Source organism: Podarcis erhardii, assembly GCF_964252035.2.
Source record: "Podarcis erhardii genome assembly, chromosome: 17".
Taxonomy (NCBI): domain Eukaryota; kingdom Metazoa; phylum Chordata; class Lepidosauria; order Squamata; family Lacertidae; genus Podarcis; species Podarcis erhardii.
Window position 1 is genome coordinate 27,203,529 of NC_138515.1, and position 25,542 is coordinate 27,229,070.

General features: G+C 45.8%; 1 protein-coding gene across 1 annotated transcript in view; it reads left to right on the top strand.

Annotated features, from left to right (window-relative positions):
* LOC309332154 (transient receptor potential cation channel subfamily V member 6-like) overlaps positions 1-11,661 on the top strand; it is a 36,342-nt gene extending 24,681 nt beyond the window's left edge. Inside the window, exons 8-15 of the mRNA XM_081845044.1 lie at positions 3,798-4,010; positions 5,089-5,175; positions 6,306-6,382; positions 7,167-7,332; positions 8,103-8,169; positions 9,621-9,889; positions 10,583-10,689; positions 11,308-11,661. Of these exons, the coding sequence (XP_081701170.1) occupies positions 3,798-4,010; positions 5,089-5,175; positions 6,306-6,382; positions 7,167-7,332; positions 8,103-8,169; positions 9,621-9,889; positions 10,583-10,689; positions 11,308-11,572 (1,251 nt within the window). The 3' untranslated portion in view covers positions 11,573-11,661. The remainder of the gene's footprint in view (positions 1-3,797; positions 4,011-5,088; positions 5,176-6,305; positions 6,383-7,166; positions 7,333-8,102; positions 8,170-9,620; positions 9,890-10,582; positions 10,690-11,307) is intronic.
* The last annotated feature ends 13,881 nt before the right edge of the window (positions 11,662-25,542 follow it).

The following is a 25,542-nucleotide window of genomic DNA, read 5'->3' on the forward strand; positions in this document are numbered from 1 at the left end:
ACTGATGGTTTTGCACAAAACGTGCTTGGATTAGCAACACTTAGCAGTAAACTGCCATGTGGAAGTGCCTGCTTCCACTGTCCCTCTCTCCCATCTGCCTGCCCCTGTCCTAGGTTGCCTCTCTTTTATTAAATTAATTTCTCATGGCAAGGTAGCAGATCTCTTGCAAGCACCAGCACATAACGAAGGTATTATCTGGCATCCCCATTGAAGTATGTGTCGTACAACTCTTTGGGCCTATATTAATGACATCAGTTGCTAGCAGAAGTCACGAGAAGCTATAATCCCATTTTCCACATTGTTCTGTAAACATTTTCCACTTTCCCTCCCCTGTTCTACCTTTTTGGCACCTATATTACTGTAAATCTTGGGTGGCGGTTTCAGATAAGCAAAGTTGCATTTATGCTGGCTGTTAAAACTCCAGTAAAAAAAGATTGCCTTCGCAGCCTGGTGAGCAAACTTCCCCACCTCTGTGTTCCATCCTCCCTTTTATTGCTAACTTTATGTGCCTTCTGTTCACAGCAACATGTTTGCCATTGAAGGCCTCTTTTCCCTGGATGAGGAACCTGTGGCCTTCCAGATGTTGTTGCATTCCAGCTCCCTTCGGCCCCAGCCAGCAATTCTAATGCTTAGGGATGATGGGATTTGGTGGCTAGCAACATCCAGAGGACCACAGGCTCCCTAGCCCCTGACCTATGACCCTTTATCTCTCCCCCACCTTTTTCTTTCTTCCTTGCCACTCTTATTCACTTTCTTGGCCCACCAGGAAACTGTTGTTACCCTTTTGTAGATGCTTCCTTCAGTATATGTATCAGGACTAAGCCAGTGTGGTGTAGTGGTTAAGAGCGGTAGACTTGTAATCTGGGGAACTGGGTTCGCGTCTCCGCTCCTCCACATGCAGCTGCTGGGTGACCTTGGGCCAGTCACACTTCTCTGAAGTCTCTCAGCCTCACTCACCTCACAGAGTGTTTGTTGTGGGGGAGGAAGGGAAAGGAGAATGTTAGCCGCTTTGAGACTCCTTAGGGTAGTGATAAAGCGGGATATCAAATCCAAACTCTTCTTCTGCAGTAGAAAATAAAGGTCTGTTCTCATCCAGATCTCTTGCCTGATAGGACCACCCCTAAGCTGCACCCTGAGTTTAACCTTGCCCCCCTCCCCAACACCAGACCCTCCAAGTGTCGCTATTTTCCAGGGACAGTCCTGGATTTACAGAAGCAGTCCCAGTTTCTGATTGATCCTGGAATGTCCCGCTTTTCCTCAGGATGTCTCTATTTTCATTGGGGAAATGTTGGAGGGGATGGAGTTTTCCAACCCCTTGAACCATTTGAAGACAGACCAGTTTTTTAAAAAAATGTTTTATTATGGTTTTATATCTGTTGGAAGCCGCCCAGAGTAGTTGGGGCAACCCAGTCAGATGGACAGGGTATTGATGATGATGATGATGATGGAATAGGACGTCCCTATTCTCATCAGAGAAATGTTGGAAGGTATGTCATATAATCACACCCATCATGGGGATTAACTGCTATACTGGGCAAAAGCATTTCCTTTGTAAGGTCTGCAAACCCAGTACAGTGGTACCTCGGGTTACATACGCTTCAGGTTACAGACTCTGCTAACCCAGAAATAGTGCTTCAGGTTAAGAACTTTGCTTCAGGATGAGAACAGAAATCATGCAGTGGCAGCGCAGTGGCAGCAGAAGGCCTCATTAGCTAAAGTGGTGCTTCAGGTTAAGAACAGTTTCAGGTTAAGTACGGACCTCCAGAACAAATTAAATACTTAACCTGAGGTACCACTGTAAACAGCTTGTCTTATTATTATATGATGTCTGTGACAAATGATAGTGACAAATCCTGTCACTATCTGGCCAGTGGAGTGTGCCTCCCCCTGTCCCCAAGTTTTCCTGACCGACAAAGAAAGTGAGGGCAGGGCCCTATTTCACCTCCTCTGCTTCTTCAGGGAAAGTGAATAGAAGCGCGAGACTCTCTTGCGGTTTTCCCCTTCCCCTAGCAGCTCTACAGGCATTTGGGAAGAGGCCCTGTAAGGCCTGGCTTCTCCCCACCGCAGATTCCTTGAGTCACAGTTGCCTACAGATTTCCCTCCTACAGAAGCAGAATTGCTTGTGCAAACCAGAAATATGCCCCATTGTGGGAGGAAAGGAAATGCATTTCCACATATCTGAACTCTGGCAGGAGCTTGCCAAGTTTCCTAGCTGCCTATGAGGTGCAATTGGTGGCGGTGCTGTTGCTCAGCCTCCATTCATCTCAAGGGAGCCTGCAGAGGAGGGTTTCCGGGTGGACTGTGCCATTGGTTCCGTATGTTGTTCCCCTGGGTTAAACCACAGAGCCTAGGACTTGCCAATCAGAAGGTCGGCGGTTCGAATCCCTGCGACGGAGTGAGCTCCCGTTGCTCGGTCCCTGCTCCTGCCAACCTAGCAGGTCGAAAGCATGTCAAAGTTCAAGTAGATAAATAGGTACCGCTCTGGCGGGAAGGTAAACGGCATTTCCATGCGCTGCTCTGGTTCACCAGAAGTGGCTTAGTCATGCTGGCCACATGACCCGGAAGCTGTACTCCCTCGGCCAGTAAAGCGAGATGAGCGCTGTAACCCCAGAGTCGGCCACGACTGGACTTAATGGTCAGGGGTCCCTTTACCTTACCACCTCATTATAATCATCATTTTCTCTGCTACGTCTGCAGCAACAGTGTAACATAAATAAATGGGATCTTCCTGCTTTGAAGAACTTACCATGTGAAACCTAAGACAGTAAAATGGTGAAATATACCAGAGTCAAGGGAGGCAGTAAAGGGAGCAAGGGGCACGGATGTGGAAATGTCGTAATATGTCTACTTAGGGTTTCTCTCAGCAGGGGATGGTGACTTAAGATATAAAGCTAAATCCTTCAAAGAAGAGGCAGGATTTGAGTGTTGCGAAGGGCAAAGAATAGCGCCGTCTAGGTGTTGTGGCAGAGAGCTTCCCCTTTAAGCAGAAAAAGGCAGAGCTCTTCATATCTGCGCCCCCCCACCTCTATCTACAGCCATCTAATCTGCTCTCTGTTGCACCAGGACATATACACACAACCACTCAAGACTAGGGATGGAAAGAACTGTCCATTTAAATTTTCCTAGTTTCTCATTTGCCCAAGCTAAAATTCAGTTTTCTTATGTTTTGCAGCAGTTTGAAAATCATCAGCATTTTAGGGTGAATTTCTCCTAATAAACGCATTTCTATATGCAGTTTTGACTTGTGTACACCTTTTCGCAAGCTATTTCCCCTGAGTGAATGCATTTTTTGTATGTTAGCTTTCACTAGCGTCTTAATTTTTTAAATGTCCCCCTGATACATGCATTTTTGTAAACAACTGTTGGTTGGAGAACTCCATCACAAAATTCAGATCAGTGTGGAATTTCAAAGACGACTGTGTTTTGGTTTGTACATTGTTTCAGAAAGTACGGATTTGAGAGATTCAGCTTTAAATGCGAACTGAATCCTATTTCTCCTCCATCCCTGTTCACGACAGATAACCAGTCTAACCCTTTTGTTCATGCTTTGGAATGCAGCCCTGCCAAATGATTGCAGAGATCTGCACTCATTCTCCTCTAAGAATTCGCCCTCACTTGGGATGGAAAGGAGAGAGAGAGAGAGAGAGAGAGAGAGAGAGAGAGAGAGAGAGAAGGAGAGAGAGCTTTGTGGAGATACATTTTTTGTTGAAATGTGTTTCTTCCATCCTCCCTTCAAACTGTGTCCCAGTAAGAAATGTCTTTTGGAGCTAAAGTCAATCTCTGCTTCTTCCCAACAGGCTCGTCGCATCCTAGACATCACGCCAGTTAAGGAGCTTGTGAGTCTGAAGTGGAACACTTACGGGCGCCCATACTTCTGCTTCCTGGCATTATTTTATGTCCTGTACATTATCTGCTTCACCATGTCCTGCATTTACAGACCTCTGAAATCACGGTCAGAAAATCAAACAGATGAGCGGGACATGACCATTGCCGTGCAGAAAACGCTGCAGGTGTGTATGTGTGTGTTTCCCCCTGTTAAAATTCAATTATTTTTGTTAGTAGCCTCTTATATAAATAAACAGGCCTGTTCTATTGGTCCATGTTTCTCAGTGAATCCATGCATGCTGCAAAACGAGGCAGGAACAAATAGTAAAACCCTAAAAGAATTAAAAGGGCTTTATACCACTTAAGATTGCAGGTGGGGAAAGCTGTATCTCACTTTTGAATACATCCATACTTAAAATGAAGGGACGCGGGTGGTGCTGTGGTCTAAACCATTGAGCCCTAAGGCTTGCCGATCAGAAGGTTGGCGGGTCAAATCCCCGCGACGGGGTGAGCTCCCGTTGCTCTGTCCCAGCTCCTGCCAACCTAGCAGTTTGAAAGCATGTCAAAGTGCAAGTAGATAAATAGGTACCACTCCAGCAGGAAGGTAAATGGCATTTCCGTGCGCTGTTCTGGTTTTGCTTAGTCATGCTGGCCACGTAACCCAGAAAAACTGTCTGCGGACAAATGTTGAGCGCCGCAACCCCAGAGTCAATCGCAAGTGGACTTAACTGTCAGGGGTCCTTTACCTTTTAATACTTAAAATAACTACCATAGCAGAGACAGAGCTAGGCTGGAACCTTTCTCCCTGAAGTTCCACATTTTGAAAAATTGCATCTCCCCATCTGTGGCCTGAAATGGCAGCAATCCACTCTTCCATCTCAGTGAGTTTATTGCATCTATCGACATAGGGAGAGTTTGGAGAGGGCAAAGAGATAATCCAGGAAACCCGGGTGCATTCCAGCTATGTATTTATCCATGTAAAAGTTTATTGGCTGTGGTCTTTTTTAAGTTATTAATTGTGCCTGCAAAGTGCAAAGTAAACAACATTTATGAACTTTCAAAACTGAAACAAGAACAGAAAGAAAACAGAAGAATATGAATACAAAGCAATGTAAAAAACAAAACCCCATTTTTAAAGATGCCTAGAAGCAATGGGGGGAAATCACGGGTCGAGCCTTCCCAAGTTCAATGTGTCGCTTTTTCAGGGCTTTCTCGTCTCCTTATTTGTTCACTAACCAGTTGTCCTTTCGTCTCTGTTTTTAGGAGTCCTATCAGACATATGAAGATCATCTCAGGCTGGTGGGGGAGCTGATCACTGTGATAGGAGCCATGGCAATTTTGCTCCTAGAGGTGAGGAAAACCAGCAACAGCTGTTGTTCAAATGAAACTAAAACCAGTCCAGGAGCTCCATCTTCCTTCCATTTGGGTCGGCACTGAACTGTTGTGCTTTAATAGAGCATATCTAGACTACAAAATTTTGAAACCAGTTCAGTTGTCAACACTTCCTCCAGGAAACCATGGGCACTGTAGTTTGGTCGAGCACTTCCAACTGCTAGCAAACAACAGTGCAAACTATACATGACTTGATTACTATAATCAGCAGCTACCTATCTTGCAGAGTGAAAGAAGGCAGTCCAACTTGTTGATTTTATGCATTGAGTCAAATACAGTTTGTGGTATTTATGCTGCCTGTTTGGAAGTGTTTGGCCAATACACCCCAAATCTCTAGAGTTTTGCCACTACTAATCCACATGATCTATGCTTGACTTTATTCAATAGACTCGGGGAAGCTTATATTTTGAAATTACTTATTTTTTGGAGCATATCACTTCCACAACAGATCTTAATCTCCTCCCTAACACCCCTTAGACCCTTAAACTGGTACCTAGGAGACGGAAAAGCCCAAGGTGTTGTTATTGTTGTTATATACCACCGTTTACCAAAAGATACCAGGACGTTGTACAACATTAAGAACACATTTTATGGAGCATAATAATAATTACCGTATTTTTCGCCCCATAGGGCGCACCGCCCCATAGGACACACCTAGTATTTTTTTGGGGGGGTGGGAAATAAAATATTTTCCCCTCCCCCAGGGGAGCCCGAGCTTCCCCAGCCCCCAGAACAGCCTGCTATCCGCAAGCCTAGGGAGCCCAAGGGTTGCACAGAGCGTCCTGAAGCCTGGAGAGCGAGAGGGGTCGGTGCGCACGACCCCTCTCACTCTCCAGGCTTCAGCGAAAGCCTGCATTCGCCCCATAGGATGCACACACATTTCCCCTTCATTTTTGGAGGGGAAAAAGTGCGTCCTATAGGGCGAAAAATACAGTACATAATATAAAGCATAATAATAGGCAACATAATAAAAAAGTATCATAATGAGGGTAGGCTGCTGGGCTAGACCAAATAGCTATGAGGGCACAAGTAGCTCCAGCTCTGGGTGAAAAACAGCTGTTCCTTTCTAACTGGTGCAATTGTTTCAGATTCCAGATATTCTGAGAGTTGGAGCCACTAAGTATTTTGGACGAACCATCCTGGGAGGACCTTTCCACATCATCATGTGAGTCTCTACATCTCCAAAACTCATTAAAAACCCTCCTTTACTAACCTGCTCTCTGTCTCTTATTCCCCATCATCCCACCTCTTTTATGGGCTTCTTCTATCCCAGATCTCTTTCTTTGGAAATCTCTCTCAGAGAGTCACAACTAACATTTTCTGCCTGAAGTCAAAATGTGATTGAATTAGTCAGTTTTATTCCTCAGCTGGTAGTTCTGAGGAATTTCGAGAGAAGCTAGTCTCTCAAGAGGACGCAGCGGTAGCCTCTAGGTTGTTCGCTGGGTTTTCCCTAGAGTAAAATCTACCTCCATTCTTTCCCCTCTATCTTTTCACGCTAGATCCCTCCCAAGCAGACGAAGGCTGCGTCAAGGGGGCGAACTCCTCCTCTGGGCCAGTCTGGCCCATTGCTCAGCCATGTGCATCATTCTCCTTGATCAAGATGTCAGAGGGGGAGACTAGCCAGCAGGAGTGGGACAGGATTCCTCTGTGCCTGAGTCTGCGCTCACATTGTGACTCTCAGCTTCTAAGCCTTTCCTGGAAGGGCTCTCCTTCTCTTGCCCCTCTTGATCGCTCAATCCCCTGCTTCTAGCACCTCCCAGCTTCTCCCTTCTGCAGATTGCTCTTCAGTGTTCCACCACCAGGATCTGGGATCTAAGTTGTCTTCTTCTGTGCCCTCCTTGGGGAGCTTTTGGGTGGACAGCTCCAAGCTTTCTCATCCAGCCAATCCCTGACAGCGGGATAACCGCCTGTAGGTGTCCACATCCCTGACCGTACCATTTCCTTCGCAGCATCATGTATGCATGTTTGATCCTGGTGACCATGGTAATGCGACTCACAAGCACCGATGGAGAGGTGGTACCCATGTCCTGTGCCTTGGTTCTGGGCTGGTGCAACATCATGTATTTCGCTCGAGGGTTTCAGATGCTTGGCCCCTTCACCATTATGATACAGAAGGTGAGGAATGCCTCCGACCTTGTTGCAAATTCAGATACGTCAATTCAAGATTCTGTCTCCCATTTGCCTCCTATCTAAACTTCCTTCCAGAAGAATCTGTTGCGTAGAAAGGGCTAAAATGGCTGGCCATGGCAGGAATAGACTCCAAAAGCAGGAGCAAAATGCCTTAAATGCCAACAGTAGTTTCCCCAAAGCCTCCTAAGAGTTGCCATGCTGAATCAGACTAATGGCCTATCTGTTCCAGCAATTTGGAGCTGGCAATTTGAGGATAGCTACAGCCTGCGAAGGGACGCGGGTGGCGCTGTGGGTTAAACCACTGAGCCTAGGGCTTGCCGATCAGAAGGTCGGCGGTTCGAATCCCTGCGATGGGGTGAGCCCCCATTGCTCAGTCCCTGCTTCTGCCAACCTGGCAGTTCAAAAGCATGTCAAAGTGCAAGTAGATAAATCGGTACCGCTCTGGCGGGAAGGTAAACAGCGTTTCCGTGCGCTGCTCTAGTTCACCAGAAGTGGCTTAGTCATGCTGGCCACATGACCTGGAAGTTGTACGCCGGCTCCCTCGGCCAATAAAGCGAGATGAGCGCCGCAACCCCAGAGTCATCCGCGACTGGACCTAATGGTCAGGGGTCCCTTTACCTTTACCTTTACCTTTACAGCCTGTAAGCCTACCTAGTCTACCTTTAATTGTCCAAATTAGATATTTATTGGGTGGGAAATAACTGTGCTGTGGACAGCTTGGATTTCACAACATCTCATTTCTCTCCTTCCTTCAGATGATCTTTGGAGATCTTATACGCTTCTGTGGCCTGATGGCAGTTGTGATACTTGGCTTTGCATCAGGTGAGACAGAAACGGATGGGTGCATTGAGTGGCCGTGGGGATTCATATCAGTTTTTACTAGGCAAGAATGGAGCTCAGAGGAACTGAACATCCAAAAATAGGGTTCCTGAAGCAAGAGGGACAGAGGCAGTGCTAGATTAAGAAGAAGAGACCTGCAGGAAGGATGTAGCGGTGGATGTAGAGAACTGAGTGGAAGGAGTATGGAACTGAGCAAAGACCAAAGGGGGGGGGGGGAGCTGGAGTTGGGGCCTCACCCTGAGAGAGCAGGGAATGGTGTACTATTGGCATGGAGTCAAAAGGCAAGGAAGCTAGGAAAGAGAAGCAAAAGACATGGTGTTAATGTGCCTTCAATAGTGTAGGTTCACTGACAGTAGATGTAAACTGGAAAGTACACAATTTTTGAAAGTGCTGGTTTTGACCCATAAAGCCTTAAACGGCTCAGAAGCACAATACATCAAGGACCACCTCTCTCCGTATGGACCTACCCAGACCCTGAGATCATCCTCTGAGGCCCTTATTCTTGTGCCTCCTCCATGAGAAGCCAGGAGGGTGGTAACAGAAGAAAGGGCCTTTGCTGCAGTGGCTCCCCGTTTGTCCAACGCTCTCCCCAGAGAGGTTCACCTGGCACCAGGCCAAAAAACATTCCTCATTAACCAGGCCTTTGGCTGGTGTACATCCGATGCCCTTTTAAAGCGTGTTGTGGAAGGGGGGATGTGGCGATCACACAGGGTCTCCAGACGTTTGACGGTCTATTGATCCCTGTGCCACCACTGTGATTGCCTCTTCGCTGCCACCAACCCGTTTCTCACGGGTACACACGGAGTCCAGACAGTTGTTAACATTAACAAATAATCAAGTTTATTTTTATAAGCACAAACAAGTTTAAGATTTCAGTTAATTTTTCTTGTCAGTTTCTTAATCTTAGTTTCTATACTGACCTAACAACGTCAACTGATTATCCCAACTATCTATCTGACTTCACCTAACGGTTCCTCTCACTCCCTCACAACACAACTCGGAACAACCCACAGACTTATCCTCCCTCTTTCTTCTCCAACTCCCAACTCTCAACTGACTTCTACACACCTCCGACTCTAACTCTAACTCCTCCTATCAGTTTCTCTCTGGCCAATCACATCACACTCATTTAACCCTTTCCTTATGACCCACCTAGGAGGCAAACGCCACAGGGGATTACTGGGTTGTCTTTGTCTTTATTATGTATTTTCTGTTTTTTGTATTGTGATTTTATGTTGTGAACTGCTCTGAGATCTATGGGTATAGGGCAGTTGTTTATTATTATTATTATTATTATTATTGCTGCTGCTGCTGCTATTGTTACTAATATTGTTATTATTAATAGAATTCACCCTGTGCCCTTTCCCTTGACATCTTCTGTAGTTGACCAGCCCTCTTTGTGTCCTTCCTTCCTTTCTTCCTTCCGCCACCAGCCTTTTACATCATCTTCCAGACAGAGGACCCTAATGGTGTGGGCCATTTCTACAACTACCCCATGTCTCTCTTCAGCACCTTCGAACTGTTCCTGACCATCATTGATGGACCTGCCAACTACGAAGTGGACCTACCTTTCATGTTCAGCGTGGTGTACTTTGCTTTTGCGATCATTGCCACTCTGCTCATGCTGAACTTGCTTATTGCCATGATGGGTGACACCCACTGGCGGGTGGCCAGCGAACGGGATGAGCTTTGGAGAGCACAGGTGAGAACATAATGTGAGCATGGCAGAGATTCTAGTGGCACAAGAATGAGAAGTGCCACAAAGGCCACCTCTGCTTGCTTAGCACATGTGCAAATTTACACTGGTTTCAGTCTGGTTTGAGCTCCATGGCTCCCAGGCAAGGAACCCTGGGAATTCTGGTCATGTAGACAGCCTGGGGATTTCTGAACAAGAATTCTCAGCACTTCAGTCTGCACTTGGTCAAGTTACTGGAGGAAAGCCACAATCCGAAGAGCCAACTTGCCCTGCTATTGAAGGGGGCCGACGTCTGATGTCATGCACCACATCTTGTGACACATCTCTCAATATTGAGGGGGCCCGGCCCCCTCCTTAAGAATTTCAGGGGGGAGGCAAAGTGCCTCACAGCCCCTTGGCTGACACGCCTGGCCATAGTCATGAAACTGGCTTCCTGTAGACTGAGTGTGTAAAAATGGTCACTATTCATCGTGTCTGCTGCTGCTTCTCTAGCTACGATCTAGATGTTACCTTATAGCTTCATATTACCTCAAATATCACTTCATTAATATTCTTTTTTTTTAAAAAAAGTTGTTCTCCATTATTAATCTGAATTGCATCCAGTAAAGTTTAAAATTCAGATAATCTGAAACAGATTGCTTTCTGAATACGAAACTGTCAAGTCGAAGGATTGCCCCCTGACCTTCTGTTCTTCTTCAGGTTGTTGCCACTACAGTCATGCTTGAGCGGAAACTGCCACGATGCCTCTGGCCTCGCTCTGGCATCTGTGGGCGAGAGTATGGACTAGGGGACAGGTGGTTTCTCAGGTGAGTCCCTTTTGTCTAGTGCTGTATTTGCATGCAGGAATGAATGAGTTTGATGGCACAGCAATTGCAGCTATGTCTGTCTGTCTGTCTGTCTGTCTGTCTGTCTGTCTGTCTGTCATCTGTCTGTCTATCATCTATCTATCTATCATCTATCAATCATCTATCTATCATCTATCACAGGCTTCCTCAACCTTGGCCCTCCAGATGTTTTTGGCCTACAACTCCCATGATCCCTAGCTAGCAGGACCAGCGGTCAGGGATGATGGGAATTGTAGTCTCAAAACATCTGGAGGGCTGAGGTTGAGGAAGCCTGATCTATCATCCATCTATCTATTTATCATCTGTCTGTCTGTCTATCCATCTATCTATCTATCTATCTATCTATCTATCTATCTATCTATCCATCTATCCATCTATCTTTCTATCTATCTATCATCTATCTATCTATATCTATCATCTGTCTTCTATTTAATGGCAACATAGGAAGCAGCTAAGTCAGACCATTAAGTGACTTGCAGCTCTGTTGGTTAGAGCTTGCTGCTGATAACACCAAAGTTGCCTTATTGGTAGTAGAAGTTGGAGAAAAGTCCTTAACCTCATTGTTTCTAATCTGTGCAGGGTGGAAGAGCGTTTGGATGCCAGCAAGCAGAAGATGCTTCGCTATGCAGAGGCCTTTAAGGGCCAAGACAAAGAGGATCTTGACAAGTTATCCGGGAAGCTAGAGCTGGATGATCCTTTCCGGAAGGAACCGTCTCCAACCGTCTCGCGGAGCACAACCCAGAGTAGTTTCCACCGCGGTTGGCAAATCCTGCGGAACAACACCTTCAGCCACCTACGCGGGGAAGTGAACCACGCCTTGGAAGAAGAGGTCTACCATGTCTGAGATGGTGCTTCGCTGACTCTGCACGCTACTGGTGCTTTGCAATGCATTGTTAATTTCTCAAGGTGCTGGAGGGATCTTGCGGCAGCTTTATCAGCTGGCGTTTGTAAGAACATAAGAAGAGTTCTGCTGGTTCAGGCCAGCATCCTGTTCTCACAGTGGGAGAATAGAACTGTTCTCACAGATTCCCTTTGGAAGTCTGCAAGCAGGAGCTGAGCACAACAGCACCCAGTTCTTGCGATCTTGTGGCAGCGTCCCATGAGTTCATCGCATCCCTCTCAAGTGTGCTGCCTCTGCACTTCAGTGCAACAGACCCGAGGCACCCTTGGGATGTGTATCTCCTCCCTGCAGAAATTATTCTAAGGACAGCACCAGAGTTTTACCTGCATCAAAGCGGTTTTCATTGGGAGTTCAGTTACGACCCAATCAATAGTTCCTATCTCTCAGCATGTTCCCGGGCAACATTCCACAAAAGCTTCCCTATTCTCTGAAGAGCCAGCACTATGGAAATTTTAAATCTAATATGAAGGGGGGGCGGACATTATTTAAACTCAGGGAGCTGGCTAAATCTGACACAGCAACTGAGCAGACTGTCAACAGATAGCTAGCCAGCATTCCAGGGACCCTTAAAGAGTACAGACATCATCTCAACTAAGTACATTTCCACACTGCTACAGAGTGGTTCTGCTTTTTGAGTATGGGAAGCAAGTGCACTTTAAGCCAAATGTGTGACGCTGGATTTTATCCCAGGTCGAACTTTTCTAGGGCCGTGTCATTGGATGACTCTGTTCTTGAAAAAGCAGGATTAAGGCCATTTTTTTTTGGCTGAATTGACCTCTGCTAATATTTGCTATTGCGGGGTGGGATAGGGGTCAGGGGAAGAGGTTTATGAACTCATTTGTGTTCGCGTACAGCTGTCACTACTTCTCCTTGCGCAAGGAGACGGAAGCCTGTCGTGTCCATCTTACCAGCTGTTGCAAGTTCCTGTGCACATAGTTTGTGGGGAAGTGCTGTCTTGCTGATAACCCGCAGTAGTATTTTACGGTGCCTGGTTATGAGGGGAGAGCAAATGTGAGGCAGGTTCCGGGTGTACGGATTGCAATCCAGATGGCATAGCAGATGCTGGTGAATATAGGTGCATAAAGCTCTTGGACCCTTCTGAGAACTGTTACCCCCAAATTCTGCTTAAAGTAGATCTGGAGTTCAAATAAAATAGCCAAGCTAGCTCAATTTTTTATTATGAGTTTTGCACACCCATCAGTGGCTCCTTGCCTTTGTCTTTACAGTCAGGTGAACTTGTGAAGTTTGTGCTCAGGAAGAAGAGGAGAAAAAAAACACCTGCAGAGTCAAACTTAGTAAAATGTTTCAGGGGGGGCTTTCATGCTTCCGGGACTTTGAACTTGAGATGGCCTTTCATGAAGGATACAACTTAGAAGGGAGACTCAGCTTTTCACAAGAACAGCGAGAGTGAGACCGGTGCTTCTACAGTCTCCCTCCAGCTTTATCATCACTTTGAATTTCATTACAGACGGAAAACAAGAACCGGTCATTACTTAAAGTGAAGGAGTAACTTAAGATTGCTGCCTCTCCAACTGCAGAACTCAGTGGAAAGTTACCCACATTCCTGTGTAGCAAGAGCAGTGAGGAGAGGTCTCAGTAGCCAAAGGAAATGTACTTGCACAGAATATTTTTGAGGCACCTTGACTGCTAAAAACGCTTTGTACTGTGACAGTTCCTATCATGGAATTAGTTTGGGCTGTGGCTTCAACCAGGGTTTCTGAGGGTTTGGTTGTCGTCGTCCCCATTTTCATTCCTAACTTGAATTCCATTTTCTATCCATATTTTCCCTCAACTGGGCAGATTCCAAACTGTGTTCCTTCACTGAGAAGCTCAGTAATGGTGTAGAAGCATCCCTGAAAAATGCCTTGTCCATCACTGCCAGTCTTCTCCAGCTTTGTCCAGTGCAGTGGGGGCTGATTCTACAGTTTATGCAGGGCCTAATAGGCTTGGCCATTTCTCACCTTGAATGGAGTGCACATCTTGAAGATGCCACACAAGCCTTAAGTTATGCCGCTGACATGTGGGAGGAAGGCAGGATTGAGGAAGGGCTGTAGCACACACATTGCATGCCAAAGGGTCCAAGTTCGATCCCTGACATCTCCAGGTATGTCTGGGAACATCCCTTATCTAAAACCTTGAAGAGTCACTGCCAGTCAGTGCATGCACTATTGTGCTAGATGGGCCAATGCCCCGATTCTCTGTAGGGTAAGGTGAGCGAACGTTCATTCATTTGCTGTCAAGAAGCAAATTAGTCTTGGGTGGTCTTGCTCACATTTCCATTTTCAGAAGTTGCTCCCTAACATTTGGGGAGTTTGCACTATGCGAAAATGAGAAGTGTGATTTGCACATAGGTAAAAGCATTTCCATGCACTGCTCTGGCTTTGCCAGAAGCGTCTTAGTCATGCTGGCCACATGACCCGGAAAAACTGTCTGCGGACAAACGCCGGCTCCCTCGGCCAATAAAGCGAGATGAGCGGCGCAACCCCAGAGTCATTCGCGACTGGACTTAATTATCAGGGCTCCCTTTACCTTTACCTTAAAAGCTGCAGAACTTACGGTGGTAATGGGTTGTGAATTGTTGGTGGTAATTTATGTTTTAATACTTGGGAAGGAGAGACTGCGTGTGTTAACCGCCTTTCCAATCTTTCCCAAATAAGCCTTTCTCTTTAGCTATGAAATGCCACTGAGGCTGGTTGAATGCCGTGATTGGCTCATCTCATAGAATCATAGGATCATAGAGTTGGAAGAGACCACAAGGGCCATCGAGTCCAACTCCCTGCCAAGCAGGAAACACCATCAGAGCACTCCTGACATATGGTTGTCAAGCCTCTGCTCCAAAGAAGGAGACTTCACCACACTCCTTGGCAGCAAATTCCACTTCTTAGAGTTCTCTGCTTAGAGTTCCCCAAAATGTGTATATACACACACACACACACACACACACACACACACACACCCCTACACACCTTTCCTCCACCCAGCACTATAAACTTAGTTTTATTTTTATTTTTTCCTTAATAAAAAAAAAAATTGGCATTCATACTTATCCTAATACATTAGATGCTGTTGGTCTGAAAAGAGTAAAATTGGAGTGGGAAAAGACTTGGCGAAGGGGCAAGCAGACGAAAAGCTGCAGTCCCATGCAATACGTATTTGGGAATGATTACAATGGGACAGGGGATATACTTCTGAGTAAATATGCCTAAGACTTATGAAAATGCATAAGATATGATAGGTTACCAGGATGACCGCAGTGGATTCTGTGGGCAATTAAGTACAAAGTTTCACATCTCAAACACAAGCCGAAACTGTAGGGCCAAGTTCATCAAAAGAATCATGGGGATATAGTTGTTACTTCCTGGAACTTGCCACTTCAGGCTCTTAATATCACTGGCCATAGAAAGCTAGCAGTTCAAGCTTTTCTTGGGCATACTAAGTTTCTGTGTGCGTGGTTTTGGAAGTGGGGCTTTTTCATAGGGAAGCATTCTGATCGATGTGATCTTTGGCTTGCAGTTTTAAGTGGCACAGTCCAGGTAAAGTGTTACCATACGATTCTGCTGCTGGTGTAAACTGGCACAGGGATCCTAAGCCCATGAAACATTTTGGTTTTGGAAGCTTTGATCTAAAATGCATATTGCACTTTTTTTTAAAGCTAGGGGAAAGTGATTAACAAATGCAGAAATGTAAGGTTATATATCTGCGTTACAAACTGCATCAGTCTAATACCAGTTTATTGTGCTTTCTCCCAGAAATTTTGGGAACTGTAGTTTGCAGAGGAGCCGAGGATTCTGAAAGCAAACAATAGCCTCACTTAAAATGTACTAGAATTCCCAGGGATCCCTGGCAAAAGGGAATATTTTTTTTTTTTAAAAAAAACTTCTAATTAGACATGTATAGGACTGCACTCTTAAGGTATATATGCAGGCACACTTGAAATCAGTTCACATAACTTGATGTACTGTGCCCACAGTTTCTCAAGCTTACATACAGACTCTGGAAGGAACTGAGCCAAAGCGAGTTGAGATTAGTTGTTTTAATTTATAGGTTTGATTATTATTGTTTGCATTCCACTTTCTAATTCTCTTGTGCAGTGGTACCTCGGGTTAGAGACTCTGCTAACCCAGAAATATTACAAATACGGTAAGTTCTTAACCCGAGGTATCACTGTATCATATTAATGTAATTGGATTCTACCCCCACCCCAATTTTGGTAATAATAAAATAAACTTGGAGATTAAAGTAAAATCAAATTCCAATTTTGTAACATGAAAATATTTTCCTGTCTGAATTAGCAAGCTGGGAATTAAAGCAATCCTTTTTATGTATCTAAGAAAATGTAAGATTCCTATCACCATCTAGATATATTTAGAATGCGACTCAAAATGTATTAGCAATTTTTCAAACTCTTTGCTCCGTTGCCAAAAACCCTCACAGTGAACTGTTTAAGAACCTTCAATTAATTGTGCCCTACAATTAAGTCAGGGCATGCTCCGAAAACCACTATTAAGAGATGGAAAATCCCCAGTGGTTTTGAGCTCTCACGAAACAAGCTTGTAGCATTCATCTGTATGAGTGTTATGCCACCTTTTTGAGCCAATATCGGTCATAAGCAGAGTTTTATATTAATTGCACATTTATAAACCTGTTCTCCCTTCAATGTTTTGTTTATGATGCAATTGCTTTTATAGTGACTATGCAAATGTTTGTGTTGTAACTTGTAGAACAAGCTCGTTCTAATCCACTTTTGTGGAATCGGAAAACTCGGCTTTGTTCCTCTTTAATAAACATTCTGCAAGCGGGACTGCCATGCCTTTGTAGATAAGATAGTCAGATGTGAAACAGAGAACAGGGCTTCTGCACCTTTTAATAGTTGTGAAAAAGAGGGGATTCAGCAGAGGTAAGTTGCATTACAAGGTGCATCAGCTGAAATTCTGCCTTCTGCACAACTATTGAAGCAGCAGAAGCCCTGTCTACTTTTGCAACTGCCCACCTTATTTGCTGGTGACTAGAGAGTGACTGCTTTACCCATCATTTTATACTTAAGAGATAAAAGAACTTGCTTCGCTCAGGGAAGTCAGCAGCTGTGGCATAACAAACGTGGAAGGGTGATCCTCTGTGAGGGAAAAGTTATCTCTGGGATAACACTGCTGTTTCTATTTCGCAACGCTCAAAAGAGTCTTGTGAAACCATTCCAATAAAATTATCCCTGTCAGACACAAAGTGGTGGTGTACATCTGTCAGAAATAATCTTGACTTGGATCAAAAAGCCATTGTTTTCTGCACTCATCTGTATTTTGTATGTATCAAAAATTGCCTTATCAACTAGTGACCTCAAATCGTGTTGGAAGCACCTTCATAGTTTCGTTTTCTGCTTGGAAAACTTGCACGAATGTTGTTTTATGTTGCACAAAACAAAATCTGATTTTTGTATTGAAAATAAATCCTTTATTCCTACTTGGATATTAACAGGGTGTTGTTGTTGTTGTTGTTGTTGTTTTACTTTCAAATATGCACTTGATTGAATCCAACTCAGTTATCAACAGGATGCCACTTTAAATGTATAATGCAGATGGAGCCTAAATCTTGCCCCAGCAACAAACCCTAAACAATGCTCCTCCCTGATGGTCTGTAGATATTCTGAGCAGCAAAAGCAGACTTTGTAGCTGGAGTCAGTCCCTGCCCTCTGAGGCCAGCTGGAAATGAGCTACACAAACCAGGAGCACATATTGCAGGACTCATGGCAAACAGATTTGCAAACTAGAAAGCTGCACCACCAGGCCCATTGGGGAGCCCCCTGATGTAAAGATAGATCTACTATTGTGGTATCTCCAGTGATGTTTGATCATTACAGACCATGAACTTGCCAAGTGACAAGGTTTTCTGCTACAAATTTGCTGAGGGACCCTGAGCTGATGAAAATGACTTCATCAGTCTGGTTACAGATAGGTAGCCGTGTTGGTCTGCCATAGTCAAAACAAAACAAATTCCTTCCAGTAGCACCTTAAAGACCAACTAAGTCAGTTCTTGGTATGAGCTTTCGTGTGCATGCACACGAAGAAGTGCATGTATCTGAAGAAGTGTGCATGCACACGAAAGCTCATACCAAGAACTGACTTAGTTGGTCTTTAAGGTGCTACTGGAAGGAATTTGTTTTGTTTCATCAGTCTGGTCCTGATACTCTGAGCTGGCTGAAGAATCTTTCTTAAGAACCTGAGAAGTAACCCCTAGTGCAGTGTTTCCCAACCGGTGTTCCGCGGCACACTAGTGTGCCGCGAGACGTTGCCTGGTGTGCCGTGGGAGGGAGGCGGGCGAGGCGGGCGGCGAGAGGCGGGGCGGCGGCGGCGAGCACACGCGGGGCGGGGAGCGAGCTCCCTCCCACATCCCATCGCCCCGTGCTCCACGCAGGTGTCCGCAAGCCTTGCGCACCCGGGGGATCTCCCCCCGGGAGCGCAAGGCTTGCGGGCAGCAGCCTGCAGCGCGGAGCACGGGGCGCCCTCCAGAGGACGCCCCGTGCTCCACGCAGGTGTCCGCAAGCCTTGCGCACCCGGGGGGCGCATGGGGCGCCCTGAAACAGAGGGTTCCCCATGCTGCGGACTGTAGCCTGCCGCCGGACGCGCGGGGTGCCCTGAAGCAGAGCGCCCCTCGCGCCAGGCAGACATGGGCCAGCCCCACAAGCTCGGGGGACAGCGGGGAGGCGCAGCACCGCCATCCCACTGTTCCCCGACCTGGTTTTTTGGGGGGGAAATAAAGGAAAAAAATTTTTCCTTTATTTCCCCCCTCAAAAAAGTAGGTGCGTCCTATGGGACGGAGCGTCCTATGGGACGAAAAATACGGTACTTACTATTTCATAATAAAGTAATTATAAAATACTTTCTTTGTGTTTATTTGATTCCTATTAAAGAGAGTTACTTTATATATAGTCAATATAGGCACAGAGTTAATTTTTTAAACATTTTCTAATGGTGGTGTGCCTCGAGATTTTTTTCATGAAACAAGTGTGCCTTTGCCCAAAAAAGGTTGGGAAACACTGCCCTAGTGGATCTGGCCAAAGGTCCATCATAATGCGACATCTGGTTCTCATAGTGGCCAACCTGCAAGTAGTACCTCAATGGAACAATGTTCTCTGCACCTGCGATTTTCAGTATGGACTGCCTCTGATGCTGGAGGTTATACATAGCTATTGTGGTTTATAGCTATTTTGGGGGCATAGGTAGGCTAAGTTAAAGGTGATCCTGCTGTTTAAACTGGGAACTCCATACTGGATCCCATAAAGGCTTTCTGCCCACTCACCCTGCGACTGCTGCCCTGAAGAAAAGTCAAGGAATGCCTATTCAGCCTCACCCGTTCTTCTGACTTGATTTGCTTTTGCTCAGGAGGAAGGAGATGTGAGACCGAGGAGGAGGTAGGCATGCCACCAGGACTACTTTGTGCTCACCTGCTCAAAGTACATTTAACCACACCTAATTGATGCAGCAGCACCTAAGCCTCCTGTGACCCAGATTTCTTTTATCCTCAATCTACCTTGTTAGAAATGGCTCGGTTGTTTATAGTTCATGTTTATAGCGCACATTAACATCTGGCGAATGATGGCAATTGTGGATTTAGAAGGTCTGAGTGAGTAATCTGGAGCAATTTACTCTGTGGAGAACTTGGCTCCACCAAGGTCACCCCCCATGTTGCTCTTGAAGGCTGCCACTGAGATGCCACCATCTGAATTATGTGGGCTGATTCTACACTACCACCATAATTTGATGTTCTTTTGGGTCGCTTTTCAGAATCAAGTTTTCAACTTGATTTTGCCTCACTTGATCACGTAGTTGCAGCCTCCTGCTTGCTCCCGGGTCGTCCCCCTGGAATTTAAAATCCAGAGGAACAAACTTCATCCCCTTAGGGACATCTGGAATGAGAACTTATTTTCTGATCAGATGGGTGCCCAGGAGCAGTGCAATAATTCTCTTGCAATCAGCTGCCCCTGCAAACAACCACCCTGTTGGGAAGTAGGAGTTCAGCCCAGCTGCTGACAATGTTGTTAATTTCTAAAGTACCTGAAACTTCCTTAATGCCACAGACAGATTAAAAACAAGACCATCTCTGCCTGCAGTCTTATAACCTAAAAGACACATCAAAGAAGCAGAAAGGGGAGGGAAGAAGAAAACAAACTTAGGTAACCATTTCTTAAAATCACACAAGTAATGGCCAATCTGAATGGGAACTGTGTCTACAGTTGGCCCTCTGCAAGTGACATAGGCCTCTGCTTTTATAGCTCTGCAGCCAGGGAAAGAAAATGGTTGTAGATTCAGCTATGTCAAGGGCTTCTGCTTTCAGCTGTTGGGCTGGCTTGCCTGATGGTGAGGGGCAATTGCGTGCAGAGGCCCCATGACCTGCTGTTCCCTAGTGATTAATAAACACACAGACACAAGTATTTAGGTTTATGGGATCAAATAGGCCACAACTTCATTGGTTACAGATGTGAGCGGTTTGGCTTAGGTTCCACTGATGACCAAACTTGGCCCTCCAGCTGTTTTTGGACTACAACTCCCATCATCCCTAGCTAACAGGACCAGTGGTCAGGGAAGGTGGGAATTGTAGTCCCAAAAGATCTGGAGGGCCAAGTTTGACCATCAGTGGCTTAGGCATTGGGTGAAGCCAGGCTATATCTCAATTCACGCCCGTCTGCAGGGAGTCCATCTAAGGGTAAACCACCAATAGGGGAAGCCCTATGACTTACATAAAATAAGAGCGCCCCGAGGGGTCCCCGTTGGGGTCGTGGCATGACCCTAGCCCATGTCAGGGCATCGGGCAGGATCCACACCCCCATATCCCTTTAACAAGATATCCTTAATGAGGAGGGGCAGACAGAGGCTACAACCTCCCCTCCATCCAAACAAAGTGTTATGTACTGAGTTGAATAGAATCCAAAATGCAGCAGTCTGATTGGTCCTAGAACAATAGGATCCAAAATGCAGCAGTCTGATTGGTCCTAGAATAATAGGATCCAAAATGCAGCAGTCTGATTGGTCCTAGAACAATAGGATTCAGAATGCAGCAGTCTGATTGGTCCTAGAACAATAGGATCCAAAATGCAGCAGTCTGATTGGTCCTAGAACAATAGGATCCAAAATGCAGCAGTCTGATTGGTCCTAGAATAATAGGATCCAAAATGCAGCAGTCTGATTGTTCCTAGAACAATGCAGCAGTATGGTTGGTCCGCAGGAGCCACCCAATCCAGCTCCAGGTGGAAGTGAATCCACAACCTGATTGGCCTACAGGAGAATCCCGGAATTAGCCAATCACGTGCAGCCCATTGTGTAAATAATGTATATAGAGCAGATACTTTGGGAAAACTTCCATTCCTCCTCACCACTATGAGCTGAATGAAGAGCATGAAATCCACTCTCGACTCCGAGTATATTTCACAAAGGCTTACCCAATGCTTAACCTCACAAAGTTGTGACAAGGTAGGTGAAAACCAAATGGCTGGTACCAATTTGCCAAGTGGAAGAAATTCCTACCCGGCCCCAACAATTTGGCGGCCATAGCAAGGTTGTGTCATAGCAAAGCATAAAAAGAGGGCGGGTGGGTTGGGAGATCTGGCGAGAGAGGAGAGCCCCCTGGCTGCGACACAGTTAAATTTCCTGTGGCCATGCCCCCTGCCAGCACTGATTGGCCAGCGGGGCCACACTGGGTGCTGGACCCGCCCAGCTCCAGTGACATGGCCAGGATTGGCATGAGGGGGCCGTCTACTCCCCACCCCAACACCAGATCACCACAGCGGTCCGGATGCCCGACTGCAACACTGCCCACCAAGAAAACTGAGCGAACCACAAAGCAGATTTATGGCTAACAGGAGAGGGGGAAGAGGCAGATGTTTAGGGGTGCTGAAGTCTCTCTCCCTACTCCCTCCTATTCATTCTCTACCACAAGCAGTAGTATCTTGGCTCCTGGATCCAAACCCGGAATTTCCACCTTCCACATTAATTATCCCATTTATGGTTTTAACTTTTCAATATGGTTTTTATTGCATGGTTTTTGTGCTCATATGTTGCGAGCTGTTTTCATATTTTCTTTTTAATAATTAGCGGGATATAAATACATTTATAAATAAATAAATGTCAAATATTTAGTCCGCGAAGGATAGAAATTCTACCTTGCATCATCCAGATCCACGACGCCCAAATTCCACCCCACTCCCGTCCCCATGGATCACCTGAAAATTGCTGAGGGTCGTGGCAGACGGTGTCTGCCCGTTGTAACCATTGTAAAGCATTGCCCTAGCTGCTGCACGGTTTTGAATTTTCATTGCTTTATTTCTTATTATATATTGCATTCTATTGTACTATGATCTGAATTCCATAAAATTCAAATTGTGATACAATAAAATGCAATGTGAGAAATAAAAGAAGCAATGAAAATGCAATTCAAAACCATGCAGCAGTTAGCTCAGCGCGTTACGTATTGTTATGCATGAGTTACCCGAGTTCGATAAAGGCTGACGTCAGCGGAGGGGATGGAATACTAACATCACATGAGATCCAAGTTGCCAGAGCAGTTCAGGATGGGCTTTATTGTAGACATATGAAGTGATTTGGGTCTTCCTCCCCTCCTGCCCTAAACTAGATGGCCTCATTCTTTACAAGATACTGAATAAACATGGTAAATGCAGAAAATTAACAAAAACCTACTCCAGCCAGTTTAGCCTGCCACGAAAGATTCCCCTCCCTCCGGGGTCAGGGAGTGCACACCCCACCTCCTTGGGCACCCAGCACCTAAAGGGCATCGGGTATAACTGGCTTGCCCTTGCCCTTTCCCCTACTGCAGGGGGTGCAACCACCAATAAACCCTGGAAACTTGCCATCATATTCTCGGCAACCATTTCTTCTTGGGCCTTCATGCAACTCTGTGCTCCAGCATCTGTGATACCAGGCGGCCAAAAGACACTCCTGTTTTTAAGATATCCGGGTTGCATGCCACGACTGAAAACTGAACGGGGGGGAGGGGGATGATTTTATTTGGAAAGGACTGTGTGTAGCTCACTGGTAGAGCACATAATTTGCAAGTGAAAGGTCCCAGGTTCAAGCCCAGATGTCCCCAGGTAAGCCTGGGAATAACTTCCCTGTGTTCTTATTTGGTTTTCTCCAACAAGAAGCTGCAAAGAGTCATTGTCCAGGCTTTCTGACTGCCAGCCAGCCAAGGCTTTACTGATCTGACTGGTGTTATCTGGTAACCAGTACCGGTTCTAAGAAAACAGCAAATTCCAAGTCATGCCAGGTGTTTCCCAAACTTACCAGCCTCTGCCTTGGCTCTGCTCCTTGGCCTGAACCCAGAGGGCCAACATTTCTGAAATGTAAAAGTTGGCAACTCTGGCTGGGTAGGAGCTGTTGCAACATTCAGCTCAGAGCACAGTATGTGTTAATTCCATTGCTTAAACTGCCACAGATGGGGAGATGTTATGTGTTATACCAGCAGAACATGGATCTTTTTTAGCTCCTGTGATTACTCTTTTAAAGATGAATGATCAGAGCTTGTTGAAATAGAAAAAAATTAATAAAAATCATGCTGGACAACTCCCTCAAACCATAACAAATGATGAACCAAAATCATAACCTTGTTCATTGGAGACTCCTAATCGATATCTCCTGTCATTTCTAAATGATTTGGCCGCCACACTAACCATTTTAAAGGTCTGTTTCTAAGGATGTGTGTGCTTTATTTTATTTGGGTCCATCCCTGAAATACTGCTTTTAACTATGTGTTGTGATATGTGTGTCTAGAAAAAACAGGATTGAGGGGTGGGGAGAAGGGAAGGGATGTTATCACTGATCCCGCTGGTCTTGACAAAGGACTGGCATACACAAGCAGCAAAGCACACCTGACAAGAATCACAGGGAAAGGACGCAAGTTTATTTTGATCAAAATCCTAGTCTGCACAATTAATGTATTTGAAATTATGCATTCATTATGTTCCATTTTACGTGTGCTCTTAAGATAACACCGGAAATTATAATTAAAAACACAGTTTCAAATCCAATGCAGATACTGACTGGGATTTAAAAATAAAAAAAAAACCTATGTAAAATATTTGTTGGGAAAGGGATGTCTTTGATAGCCTTCAAAAATAAAACAGTAATAGCTGGTGTCTGTAAGAAGGGGGAGTTCCGTGGGGCAGGAGGCATCATATTAAAGGCCCAATTCCTACGACATATGGCACCTTCTGCTGAGATAGTATCTGCAGCAATAATTTTAGAAATAATTACTAAAACCTAACCTGAAAATGCATGTCTCTACTGTGGAGAAGGCTGTGTCCTGATCAGTCAGCTAGTGAGTGTCTTCAAAACCTGCTCCTTCTTAGGGTTTTAACTGGACTTGGACCAGACTGTTCTCTGAATACAGTGCAGTCCTCCGACCGACCGACCTTCAGTTGGAGGACTGCTCTCTATAAAGGAGGGCACATGACTACCCTTTAATTATCTCAGTCTGAGCTCTTGGACTGTATGTACTACAGATGGGGTCAAATGCTCACAGAGGTCCCAGCAACATGCAGCACGGGGGACCAAACTGAAGCAATGCATTAAGAAAGAAAATGATATTAAGAACCATAATTACAATTTCAAGTCTTTCACTGGCCCAACCAGTCAAACTACATTCATCCAAGCATTAGTGTGTTAGGTACTCTAAGTCCTGAAAAACTGGAATCTTAAAGCTTGAGGTTAGTGTTGTGACGTGGGGTTTGTGATTTCAGCTCTCTTGACATAATATGCTGGAGACGGTTCTCTAGTAACACTTCTTTATTTAAGCAACAAGATTAAGACCTGAGGAGGGGAGAGCTACATTTATAGGGGCAGGGAACTAGCTAGAAAGGATACATTTTGGAGGAAACCAATAAGACAGAGGATCCAAATACAGCAGCTTAAATGAACCAATAGTAGCTGTACCCTCTGGAACCAAAAGGCAGTTACTTTACCCTAATGCAAATACAGACAATAATAATACAGATATAAAATCCTTTGACTCAATACACAACACCCCCCCCCCAGTGAGCACAGCAGACGTAATCTCTCAGGTACTGTGGGGTCCTACAACTTCTACTTGATCTCCTGACAACAGGTGTTGCCGGTTCTGGATTGGGTGTCACCTGTGGTAGGGGGGCTGCTATAGCGGTTTCGTCAGGAACAGATGGAGTCCCAGACATCTCAGGGTCCCCTACCTGTACCTCGTCATCCTGAGGACTAGCAGACCCTGGTTCATTTGCTCAGTGGCGTAGCGTGGGTTGTCAGCACCCGGGGCAAGGCAAGTAATTTGCGCCCCTTAACCCGTGGATTTGCGCCTCTTAACCCGTGGATTTGCGCCCCTTAACCCGTGGATTTGCGCCCCCTAACCCGTGGATTTGCGCCCCCTAACCCTAACCCCCAGATGTTGCGCCCGGTGCGGCCGGCCCCCCCTGCACCCCCCACGCTACGCCACTGCATTTGCTGAAGCCCCTGGTGATTGCACCTCTGGGCCATTTTCACTCTGGTCTTGCAGCTCTGCGTCGTTAGCCAGGGATGAATTATCAGACTCCTCCCTGCTGAGCGCCCGACGCCTCAGCTGATCTATATGTCTCTTCCAAACTTGCCCATTTTCCAAAGTCACATAATAGGACACAGGTCCACTAGTCCGGGTGACCACACCAGCCACCCACCGCGAACCTCGTGAATAGTTCCTCACCCAGACCAGATCTTCAGGGGCGAAATACCTTGTTGTGTCAGTCTCAGCCTGGGGGTTTGCTCTTGAATTACGGTTTGGCATTTTATCCGGGTGGACATAATCCATCACCGTTACCAATCTTCTACCCAAGAGCAGCTCAGCTGGTGACTTGCCCGTCGCAGTACACAGTGTCGCATGCTGCAAAAATAACATTCGCGCGATGCGAGCTG